The sequence below is a fragment of the Thamnophis elegans genome, chromosome 2 (assembly GCF_009769535.1).
Source record: "Thamnophis elegans isolate rThaEle1 chromosome 2, rThaEle1.pri, whole genome shotgun sequence".
Taxonomy (NCBI): Eukaryota; Metazoa; Chordata; class Lepidosauria; order Squamata; family Colubridae; genus Thamnophis; species Thamnophis elegans.
Genome location: NC_045542.1, coordinates 76,825,281 through 76,838,360, shown reverse-complemented (window position 1 = coordinate 76,838,360; position 13,080 = coordinate 76,825,281). Strand labels below are relative to the sequence as shown.

General features: G+C 39.7%; 1 protein-coding gene across 1 annotated transcript in view; it reads right to left on the bottom strand.

The window, feature by feature from the left end:
• Positions 1–13,080, bottom strand: part of STK10 (serine/threonine kinase 10) — a 97,044-nt gene that overhangs the window by 56,168 nt on the left and 27,796 nt on the right. Inside the window, exon 2 of the mRNA XM_032209331.1 lies at positions 10,274–10,438. Coding sequence (XP_032065222.1) covers positions 10,274–10,438 — 165 coding nt within the window. The remainder of the gene's footprint in view (positions 1–10,273; positions 10,439–13,080) is intronic.

Below are 13,080 nucleotides of genomic sequence, written 5' to 3'. Positions count from 1 at the left end.
GAGTTGTATGGGTGTGGTGGAACATGATTAGAAAACTGGGAACGAGAGATTCTCCAGACCAATCACTCTTGGATAGTTACCACACAACTGAAGCTAACTAGGATCACTGTAGCTCTGCATTGGAGGTCATTCCCACTCCTGTAGAAAAATCAATATCTATAGCATCCAAAAAGGATTTGCACCAGAATCTTGAAAATCAACCTTGATTAATGAATAGAGGAGTGTTACTGTTTCATTAGGTAAGAAGTCAGGTGCTCTCAGAAAGATTGAATGCTACATCAGATAGAATTCAGTCACCAGTAAAAACTTCTTTAAAAGGATGCTTGCCATTACATTTTTGGAGACAGATTTGTGAATTCACTCCAAAGAGATCAAATCAATCCTTTCACATTTCTTAACCCACTCTTCACTCTTCTCAGCAAAAGAGGCTTACAGTCTTTGACATGGAAATTTGACTGCTGAGTAAGCAAAGATAGGAGCTGAAAACTTGGCACCTCCTTCCCTGTGTGAAGAATTCATGACCTTTGGTCATTTTTCTTACAAACTGGCAATTCTCTCAATAATTAATCCTGCAGGGGAAGCACACTAAAAAGCAGGGTGAATGTGTGCCAGAGACAGAATGAAAGATTCTGTATTACTGGGTGTATTACTGGGTGTAGTCTGTTAGCTTTACTGAAATTGTCCAAGAACTAAATTATAATTACCAACATTCCCCAAATACTGCTTGGACACAAGAATCTTGCATTTGCATCTCTTCTATCTCAAGATCCACACTCTAGAAGATCTTTATCATGCTCAAAATATTGGGGTCACAATTCACTTTTTGTATTCAAAACATTAAAGAGTTTCATACTTTCCATCAGAAGTGAAAAGATCAAATCATTACTATTGAGATCTCCAACGGACACACTTGTGACAGAAAGGCCTTCAGATAGGTCCTGACTATCTGAGGGGCCTTCTACCTCCTCTAGTTTCTGCTTGTACAATTAGTATGTTTTGGAATCCATTGACTAAACTTGGTCATTTAATTGAGCCCAGGAATTGTCTCTGTTGCACCAATGTGTCAAACTGGCTTCTATAAGCTACAGGTATAGTCTGTACCCTGTTCTCATTTAGTAACTCTAAACAAAAGTTCTCCCCCGGGCCTTGGCCTAGAGGGAGTGGAATATAGGAATGTTTTACACTCATTATGTGGATTTTATTGCTCTCTCTGGATGCTTATCAGCCTTTCCTATCTGTTATACTGTCTCAAATTGTTGTTAATATGCTTCCCAGAGTTATTATGAAGTCAAGTAGTTTCAGAAATTACATAAGTAATACAATGAACCTGCCAAGGTCCCTGCTCCATCTGATTTTATGTTTTTGTGACTCTGAGTAATAATTGTTAAGTCAACAGGTGTTGTGCAACAAGTGCTTCTCTATTTTAATTCTAAAATCCCAGAGCACTTTATCTTCTTCATTTTCCATTGCTTTGTCTACTTTGTGGCCTCACGAATTCTTGTTTGCAGGCAAATAGTATTTCTTCCACAATAATAACAATTAAGAAGCTAGCATGTTGCAAAGCACTAGCCTTAAGATTGCATTTTCAAAAAGCTTCTATAAAAAGATGGGAGACCATAATCCAATGCGTTGTTTGATTGCTGGTAAACAGGGTTTTTAAAAAATTGGCCATATCCACCAAGGCAACCATCTTGTTCCAGTGCCCATAACATACTGTCTAAATTAAAATGTGCCCTCTGGTTCAAAAAAACTTCAGTCCCTTGCACTATATTATATTATATTTCTTGACCATCCAACCTATACATTGGTTCTAATTACATTTCTTTTCCAGCGTCTATACTGCAGAAAACTCCAATGAGACACACAGACAAAACTGAATCAAATGGGTTGACTCTAAAATAATAGAAAATCTGATATTTACAAAGGAGCTTTTTTTTATGAGCTGATGAAAACAATCCCCATCACATCTCAGCAATAGACTGCAACACTGGAAAATGCTATTTTTGTTTGAAACACCGATGACCAGTCTGCTTTAGTTTGCTTTATTTTGATTTCTACAAAATAAGCAGCAGATTTCTGCATTCTGGTCTCTTAGTATAGATTTTACTAAATGGTCATTTAACATAATGTCTACTAATAAGAGGAAGTTATTTAACTATATGACAACCACAAGCAAAACAACAAACCAAATTAAAGGCACAAATGTTCAAAGTCAGGTTTGCAATTATGTGACTGCTGATACCATTTCCATCTCTCTTTAAACCATTTCTTGAATGGATTGTTCTGTGTAATCTTTTTCAACCTCTACATGAAACTGCTGGGTTTGGTAACATCAGTATGCTGCAGTATATCTTTCAACCCCAGGCCAGTCAACTGACGCTTTTGTATACAACCAAGCCATAATCAAGAGTTATATTTCCCTCCCATCCCTGACTTTTATCTTTCCTCCCATCCTCTTTCACTCCAAGATTATTATTGATGGAGCGGGGAGTCAGTATCACAGAAGTATCACAGAAATTGGCTTTGGCAAGATTGGAAGCAGAGGAATGATGGTTGGTGAAACAATAATATATTAGATTAACTAGTATTCTGGTTCCATGTTTTTGGTAGTTACATTGGCAGCTAGAGTTTTTTCTAAGGTAGAAAGTTGATTGTATCTTCTACTAGTTTTAAAGTTTAAATTCTGACTAAATCATGACCAAGGTGGGGGAAATGCACTCATTAAGAGAGTGGAAGGGCCTCTGCTACAGGTTCACCATTTAAAGCAACTCCATCTTAAGATAGAAATAAAAATTCTTATACAGACATACCATGCTGAGGGAAAATTCTGCTGAGTTCAAGGTAAGGAGCCTACTATCTTGCCAAGTTCTAGCTAGAGGGTCTGATAAATACATTCAGAAGACTACAGAACCTCAAAGGCCAAAAAATGTATTATCAATCTGTTCTTGGTAGAAAGGCATGGGTGTTTGGTTCCAAACTTGAGCATTATGGGACGGTCTCAAAGAGAGATATCCAATAGCCTGAGAAATCTTCAGATGCAAAACTATCAGGTTCAAAAGGATCAGTATGAGGAGATGAATGGGGTGAATTCCACGGCTCAGTGGATGCAGACAAAAATCTGAGAATCAGGAGCCTCAGCTGACCTAACTAAGAGGTGGTTGTAATTTCTGGGCAAGCAACAGGCTTTGCATGCCAGGAAAAGAAAGAATGAAGAATGAAAGAGCATTGCTAGCAAAGCTGCCTGTCTTATGGTTGGTTCAAAGACAATTACTGAATATAGCAGACTTCAGAAGAAATACAGCATAGGAGGCCAATACTTAGAATGGTCTTCTTACTATACTTAATTTAGACTAGTTCAGGGAATTCAGGTCCATTAATTAGGACCACAAAAGCTTTGATGCCAAGGAGGCCAATAATATATTCTTGAAGAATGGAACAGCATGAAACACATTACAGATTAGAGAACAAAGCTGTCCAAAAACAGAATATGCATGAAATGATCAGCAACAGTCACAATGATCTTTAAACTAGAGAAAGGAAAAGCCCTTATTTTTTTATCATCCTAGTTCAGGGGTGTCAAACTCAATTTCATTGAAGGTTGCGTCAGAATTGTGTTTGACTTTGAGGGGGCTGGGTGTGTGTGGCCAGCTTGTCATGAGCACTCTGCCTAGCTCCGGTTTTGGTTGTGATAGCCTCTGCAAGCAAAAATGGAGCTCGTGAGGGCTGCTTGCAGCCGTCCCAAGCTCCTTTTTTGGCTGCGATAGCCTCCTGCAATCCATTGCCAGTGAAAATGGAGTCAGGAGAGCTATGTGTGGCCCTTTCGAGCTCTGTTTTTGCTGGCAGAGGCACCATGGGCCGGTCCTTTGCTGTTTCCAGGGTGGCTCTGCAAGCCAGATTTAACCACCCTATGGGCTAGATCTGGCCCATGGGCCTTGAGTTTGACACCCTTCCTAGTGGTCATACTTTCTAGAGACAAAGAAATTACCTGTGGGGAAGACTTGGAGTTAGGTGAAGGGACTATAATAGTTTTGGTGTCTACTATCCTTACAACCTGTTCCCCAAAGAGTGGGTCGCCCACAAGATGAATTGGTATAACAATGACAAGAATCTACTGTGTGGCCTACACTAAGATAACCCCACTCATAATTTGTTGCCATGTGTGGTCTTTTTCCACAACACTGGCACTTGAGAGAGAGACAAAAAAAAAGAAAGAAAATAATGGTTTCATACAACAGAAGACAATCTGCTTTTCTGGTACAAAGTGCTTATTAAAAACAAAGATGAAATGCAGTTTGGCAGGGGAAGTATAAAGTAAAAAGATCAGGAAGATTTTGGTTTGAAAGAGTGGATGTAGAACTACGCTCTCTAAAATCGAAATGGACTGATCCTGTAACAGGCATGTCAAACTCGCGTCGTCATGGCAGTGTCACGTGACCTATCACGATTCCCTCCCTTCACTAAACCAGACATGGGTGTGGCTAACATGTGAGGCATCCGGCCCGTGGGCTGCGAGTTTGACAAGCCCTGCTGTAACAATTCTGCAAACTCATCTGTGGTCAATGATCTGTCCCATAAGAGAAATGGGAAAGACTTGATCTTCTCATTACACACTACAGAGGTGAAAGCTATTCTATTTTTCCTATTTTGTGATGGAGCATCTGAAAAGAGGCTGAAAGGAAATATGATCTCCAAAAAGGATTTAGAAAGCAGTTTAAATGCTGGTGAGAGGAAGAGTAAAGGGAAAGAGGAAAGAATGATAACTACCTTCAGAGAAGATTACTATTTTGTTTTCTTCCTCTGAATCTTTGTGCCCCACTATTTCTGGGTCCTAAATTGTCTCTAGGAGACTGTGTTTTTCTCCTCCCCCCCCCCCCCGTCTCTGCATTTATATGTGAAATGCAATAGCTATTTGAGAGATGGGCAGTCTTAATTTTTTAAGTTTCCAAAACCTGGAGATCTCTAGGTGTATTTGTAGGGAAAGGGGAGGAATTGAGCAGCAACTCTGAACACATTTTGTTATTTCCAGAATTTACTGTTAGACTTCTGTCTTGTATCTTTCAAATGCCTGGCAATGCCCGACTATCTGACTGTAAAAGTTCCCATGTCTAATGTGATTGATAGCGTAAACAGGGAGGAGATCTTTTTTCCACTGCTCTGGGTCACTAATCCCTGCCTTATTGTCACTGAACAGGAACTGAGTCTGGCAGAAATGTCAAATGCCTTCCCCACACTTTCTAGGCATCTGTGTGATCTCATAAAACCATCACACTTTTTGGGTAACTTCAGAGAATCTAAAGACATTCTAATTGGGGGGTGGGGGAAGTTAAATGTCAACAGCTTGTCTGGCATGCAAGTATTCAGTAGGTGGAATTTAAATAGCTAACTCCCTGGGGAAACAGATTGCTTCCATTTTGCTATCATTCTTCTGCAATACAAGAGTACCATTCACCAGCATGTAAAGCATAATGCCTTATTTTTACTGAACAAACAAACACAATAACACTAGGAAATACAGCAAACTAGGAATGTCACCCCTTGAGCCCAAGTAGCAGGTTATAGGCGGAAGAGAATGTGGAAACAGTCCCAGGTGGATGGGGAAAAAAATAGAAAATAATACATCTAGCACTGCAGTCTAAATCTGAAGATTATATCCATCTGGGTTTCCAAACATATATAAACCATCTTCAATATCTAATGACACAAACTTTGTCCTAAACCATGTTTGCCACTGCAGTAGTTCCAAACTATGGTATGAAGGACCAACAGTTCATACTTTTAATTCTGGCCAACTCATATGTTTTCGGGTGAGTTCAGCTAATAAAATTACTCAGCCTTGAGGACTAATTTAAACCCCTTCCAAATGTCGCTTTCTTCCTTTATTGCAATAAATAAATGCAGGAATATAGCATTGTCGGTTATAGTGTTGAACTTATTATTCATAATATTGATGTAGGGAGGGTGGTATAGGTAGTTTTCATTTAGTGATCAGACAGTAATAGTTCACAGATATGACAGTGATGAAAAAGTAACTGTGATCAATGCAGGTCTGTAAAGCAAAGCTGAAGGAAGACCATAATGCCGGTCATGGTTTCACTTCAAAGCAGTTACTTTACTCAATGATCAAGTTGCTTGTCCCAATTATGGTTGCTAAATGAGGACTATCTGTATAGTATTCATTTATGACATCACCTTTGGGGAGGCTGCTTTAACATTTTAATTATTATTTGCGTATAAACTGTGTTTCTTTGAACCTTCATTTGGCAATCAACATCTTAACTGAGGGTTCATTATTTTATTATATTGCAAATACATTTCTAAACTGAGGGATGCCTACACAGAATGGATATCCACTTCAATCCAGAAAAATATTTTAAACAACAAATTGAGTATTTTAATTTTAATAATTCACTAATTTAATCAGTTTCTTTTAAAACAGTTCGTATTAATCAAACATATCATAGAGGATTGAAGCTTTGGGCTCATGAGACACATGGCAGAACTTGTGTGTCAAGCTTAGTTGCCTTTTTGAACTTTTCAAAAATCATTTAGAGACATTTGGAAAACTCCACAGAACTGAAAAGTCCCTCCCTTCTTAGCGCATGCCTGCACTTTAGCCTTTCAGTTCCTGAAGTTCCACTTCTGTAAACTAAACCTGACACAGGAGAAACAGTTGCAGAAAATCCAATAGGGGATGTTGTCCATTTGTCTGTTATTGGGACTCCAACTCGTTCATAATCACAGCAACTTTTAAATGGGTGGATTTCAACCCCCGGAATTCCCCAGTTGGTGCTTGTTGAAGTCCACCCATCTTAAAGTTGCCAAGGTTGTGAAACTATAAGCGATGATCACATATATTCCACTTCCACCGAGGTATTTAATTCAATTTAAATTGTGTAAGTGATGGCAGCTGGAACTTGTATTCATGTACAATACTAATCTTTTTAGAGGGAAAGCTGCAATATGAACATCACAGTTAGGATGCATATTGACTTTAAAAAACACTCTGTTAGGATTTCCGTACTATGGTGAAATATTCATACCTGCAGAGAAACAGCACTAGAGAGGGTTATGCGTGAAATGATTTCAAGCAAGGCAGCTAAAATAACTGAAAAAGAAATAGAGCTCAAGAATTTCAATCACTGGATATGATGGATATTATAATAAAGAGTTTTTTGGACCAGGGAAGATATATTAAACCTAACAAGTTATGACAAAATAAAAATACATCAGAAAAATCTTCAAAAATGGAAATCTGGTTCAAAACTGAGCAAAAGCAGCTCACAGAGATAGCATAGGACTCAAAATATGGAAACCATTGGACAAGGATAGTCCCCGGTTAGGAGCAAGAAAAAAAAACACAACTAATAAAAAATTGAGTGAACAAGAATTTGCGTGTCTCTGCTCCATTATCTTTAGCTTTTAGACAACTCGATGATCTCTGGAGAGCCAGGGATGGAGGTCATGCCTCCATCCTAGTACTCCTTGACCTCTCCGCAGCTTTCGATACCATCGACCATGGTATCCTTCTGCGACGACTGCGGGAGGTGGGGGTGGGAGGCACTGTCTTACGGTGGTTCTCCTCTTACCTCTCGGACAGGTCGCAGTCGGTGTTAGTCGGAGGGCAGAGATCGACCCCTAGGCCCCTAACGTATGGGGTGCCGCAGGGTTCGGTCCTGTCCCCCCTCCTCTTTAATATCTACATGAAACCGCTGGGTGAGATCATTCGACGGCACGGGATAAAATACCACCAGTATGCGGACGATACACAGCTGTATCTGTCCGCCCCGTGCCAACTCAATGAAGCGATGGACGTGATGAGCCAGGGCCTTGAGGCTGTTAGGGACTGGATGGGGGTTAACAAGCTTGTACTCAATCCAGATAAGACCGAGTGGCTGCTGTGCTTCCCTCCTACTAATTGGCCAAGTGTTCCATCTCTCAGGCTGGGGGGTCAAATAGTACGCCCCTCAGATAGGGTCCGCAACTTGGGAGTCCTCCTGGACCCACAGCTGACTTTTGAACACCATTTGTCAGCTGTGACCAGGGGGCATTTGCCCAGGTTCGCCTGGTGCACCAGTTGCGTCCCTACCTGAACCGGGAGGCTCTCACAACAGTCACTCGTGCCCTTGTGACCTCTAGGCTGGAGTACTGCAACGTGCTCTACATGGGGCTGCCCTTGAAGAGTATTCGGCGACTTCAGCTTGTCCAGAATGCAGCCGCGCGAGCGATCGTGGGTGCGCCTCGATTCACCCACGTAACACCTATCCTCCGCGAGCTGCACTGGCTGCCTGTTGATCTCCGGGTACGCTTCAAGGTGCTAGTTGTCACCTACAAAGCCCTTCATGGTATTGGATCTGGGTACTTGAGAGACCGCCTACTGCCAATTACCTCCACTAGACCAATAAGATCCCACAGACTAGGCCTCCTCCGAATTCCATCAGCCGGCCAGTGTCAACTGGCGACTACCCGGAGGAGGGCCTTCTCTGTGGCTGCTCCGACCCTTTGGAACGAACTCCCCGTGGAGATTCGTACCCTCACCACCCTCCAGGCCTTCCGCATAGCCCTTAAAACCTGGCTGTTCCGACAGGCCTGGGGCTAAAGACTTGCAGCCCCACTTCGAATGGTATGATTGTTGTGCTTTTTAATTGTGTATGGTTTTTATATTTTGTAACTTGTCTGTTTTTCCCCTCCCTTGAGTTGTGAGCCGCCCTGAGTCCCTTTCAGGGAAAAGGGCGGCATACAAATAAAGCAAAATGAAATGAAATGAAAATGAACTCCCAACTGCACCCCAGCTCAGAATGTCAGTCATTTTAGAGAAAGGAGAAACATGCTAAACGTTACCGCGTTAAAGAAATCCAGAACAACAGAGCATTTGTTTAAACATGTTGAAGTTCTTTCTAACAAAAAGTTTTCAGAATCGAAATGGAAGGTGGTCAAATGAGGGTGGATGGTTTGTGAATCATTAGTCTTTCCAAAGAGCCCACTTCATTCCTGCTGTTAAATGTCTTCCTCCCCAAAGCCCCATATGACTAACTCCCACCCCAAATCTCCAAATTTTATTTTCAGTTATATTCATGTGAACTTGGGAGGTTTCTTGCCTTGACATATCTTGCAACTTTTCTCTACTTAAGAAGAGTGCAATTTAGTGCTTTTAAACAAATAACTGTTACAGAAGATTGATTTTGTTCTTATCCTAGTTGCCAAGGTTCCTGTTGCAATGTAGAATCTGTCTTCTGTGTACTAGAAATTTCACTGAACATTTTGCTGCAATAAAGTTCAAAAGAAGAAACTTCTGTTGATTGAACAATCATCCAATTAGAAAGTCCCAACTACTAACCTGTGAAGGATGATCCTTGTTGTAAGCTAAAGATCTTGAGAACATTTTGATCTTGAGCATTTAGTCAGAACTTACAATCTGGTTAACAATTCAAAGTCTGAGCCCACCAGAGTTTCATCCCTTTGAATAAAGTAAAGTTCAGCTATCAAAAAAGATACATTTCTGGTTGTTCTATAGAGATTTGTAAGAATAGGAGGCTCTGAAACACTAGATGTACAAAAGGAAGGTCTGTCTCAGTGCAAATTCAGATTAATGGTATGGAGCAGGACCACAAGCAAATATGAACTCCACATAACAACTTTAGCCGTATTTATGGAAAAAATGTCATAAGCAAAATATTATTTGAAGGTATTCATATAATGGTTTGTTTATTTCATTTCATTTCATTTGTATGCCGCCCTTTTCCCCCAAGGGGGACTCAGTGGCTAAGTGGCTAAGATGGTGAGCTTGTGGCTAAGATGCTGAGCTTGTCAATCAGCAAAGTCGGCAGTTTGGCGGTTCAAATCCCTAGCACCGCGTAACTGAGTAAGCTCCCATTAATTTTTCCCAGCTTGTACCAGCATTATTTTTCCCAGCTTCTGCCAACCTAGCAGTTCGAAAGCATGTAAAAATGTAAGTAGAAAAATGGGAATCACCTTTGGTGGGAAGGTAACAGCATTCCGTGTGCCTCATGACCATGGAGATGTCTTCGGACAGCGCTGGCTCTTTGGCTTGAAACAGAGATGAGCACCACCCCCTAGAATTGGGATTGACTAGCACATAGGTGCGAGGGGAACCTTTACCTTTGCCTATTCAATAAATAGCTTCAAGAAGACCAAGCTACACATAATTGGCAAATACCTGCTTGTGCACAATCTTGTACACTCACAAGATGTTAACATTCTTGAATAAATATAATGACCTGGAAAAAAAGAGTGCTGCATTATAGAGTCCTCTTACCCATAGTTTGCTGTCATAATAAAAGGATCCTAGCAGTTTTACAATGTGTGGGTGATCACAAGTAGCAAGAATCTCTATTTCCACAATATAATCTTCAAGCTCATCTTCACTTTTGGTCTCAATAACTTTGGCAGCAGCTAAGGCTCCGGACTCTCTGTTTATGGCCTGTAATATATAAGCAAAAGGAACATTGTGTGACAAGAACAATTTTGGGTTGTGATTATTGTATTAAATAATAACCCTGGTGTAATTGGTACATGAGAACATACTAAAATGTGTCATGAAAGGTCAAAACATATATGCAATTATGGGAATTAATCAAATTAACTACACAAACAAGGCAGCAATCAAATATTATTTTATTAAATCTGAAGGCAGCTCCATCTGAAACCCATCACTAAGCAACTATCATGTTGAGGGATTACAGGGAAAAGGTAAATGCATCTTTTTGTCAAAGCCATTGGTATGATATTATAAATTACCATTTTTGCACATGTGGAACATAGTCTAAACCATAGTTGAGTATCTTATAGGATGAGACAGATTCCTACATTAAGTTTCTGACCAAGTTGCTAAGCAGTTAAAAGTTGCATGTATTCAAATCTGCATATGTACTTAGATGTACTTACATTTGTATATGTAAGAATGTTTGCAGCTCATTTACCAGCAGGCATTATATGTGAACCTTAAGATTAAACTGGATGTCTCTCCAGTTTAAACAATTGTAAACAATTCATAAATGGGCAGGTTGTTCAAAGCCTATCAGAACATCCAAAGTAGGAAGTGGCGCTGTGGAGCAAATGGTGGTAATGTAATGGCTCGGAGTATTTTAACAACTTAAAGCAGGATGGATCAAAGATATATGGACAAAATGATTATCACCTGTTGTCCAAATATTGTAAATGTAAGCTGAAAATGTAGAGCTCTTCAAGTTATATGGAGTAATTCTCTTTTTATAAACTTCTTTAGGTAGCTTGAGTTGATTTGAAGGGTGACAAATACTGAAGTAGTTTAAATTAAGCAAACTTGGGTCTCTATCAGACAGACTCTAATACTTTACCTCTTCTACATCTGGCACTTCATTTCTTAACCAAAAATGGACAAATGAACTCTTTTAGGACACTGTTTTCCAAATGCTGCTGTCTCGATTAGCTAGAGACTGATACAGGATATCAGATTCTCAGAGCACGGTTCTCCAAACCTGGCAACTTTAAGCCTTGCAGACATCAACTCCCAGAATTCTTCAGCCACCCATGCTGGCTGGTGAATTCTGGAAAATGAAGTCCTCAAGTCTTAAAGTTGATAAGTTTGTTTCCCTGAAAATAAAACAGGGTCTTATTTTCTTTTGACCCCTGAAATAAGTGCTTGGCCTTATTTTCAGAGAGGTCTTATTATTTTTGAGGTACAGGAGGTAGCAAGCATGGTAACCTCATGGCTGCTACTGTGTTGCAATATTTTTGGGGAGGGATTATTTTCAGGGGAGGGCTTATTTTAGAGCATGTGCTCAAAAGCCTGATTGGACTTATTATCCGAAGAGGTCTTTATTTTTGGGGAAATAGGTTAGAGGAAAACTGAACTAGATCTCATTACTGATTTGAATATGGTCAACTAAGCCAGGCAAAGCCCAGCAGTCTCTATAAAGTTTTAACATCAGTTCTGAAAGCTTTTTGAAAACAGTCCTGAACAGCATTGGTCCTCCTATACAACTTAGACAATGATATCTGGTTCTGCTTCCTTGATCATCTGAACCCAGTTCCCAAGGCTATCACTCTTAATTGGCCAAAATACTACTACTACTACTATTATTATTATTATTATTATTATTATTATTATTATTATTATCTTCCTTCCTAGTATCTATCTCTTCCAACATATTATTATAACCATTTTACTTGTATCTTTCAATTTATATTGTTTTCATTTGTTTCCTAATATGATTTGATAGCTTATTAGTAACCTTGACTATCACTAAATGTTGTATCTTTTTGTTCTTGATGAATGTATTTTATTCTCTTTATGTACATGGAGAGCATATACACCAAAGACAAATTCCTTGTGCGTCCAATCACACTTGGCCAATAAAGAATTCTATTCTATTCTATTCTATTTGCAGAAATGAGGAATGTGCCAAGCAAGAGAGGGCAATGCATAAAGTCCTGGTTGAGTTTCTCTAGACTGCCTCATTTCCCAGGTCGGTATCCAGGTAATCTGCCAAGACATAGGAACAATCACTCACTGATTACACACATCATCCACAAACAGTTTTTCTCCAGTTGACAAAAAGAGATACTTAGGACAAGCTTTTTGTGATAAACAGAGGTACACATATACAAACAGATGAATAGCTAAGATAGTAACAGCCTTACTGAATAAACGTAATCAATCTACTTAAGTACAGCACAAGACCATATGCTCCCCATCTTTGTCTAATACTCTAAATGTAATATATAACTCTCTCTTTACTTGAAGAGACGTGGCGGTACTTTCCATCCCGAATCTTCTGCAAAGCCCACATCGGGTGACGAGTGTTGTGGCCTGAATGAGCTTCACTGGAAAATTCTAAGGGCTTGTTGTCTACATTATTGCCTTCTCTTTTTAGATTTCTGTTTATAATATCTTCACAGATAGTTTATAATGGCATTTGTGTCCAACATAAACATTCAAGGTGTGCTTGAGTGAGGACAACATTGGAAATCCAGGAATATGTTGGCTACTATGATTTTCTAGTGCTGTTTAATAAACTGCATTTTGGAGGCAGAAGCCGAGTTTGTACCCTTGCATCATCTCATCTCTTTCTAAAAAGGGAA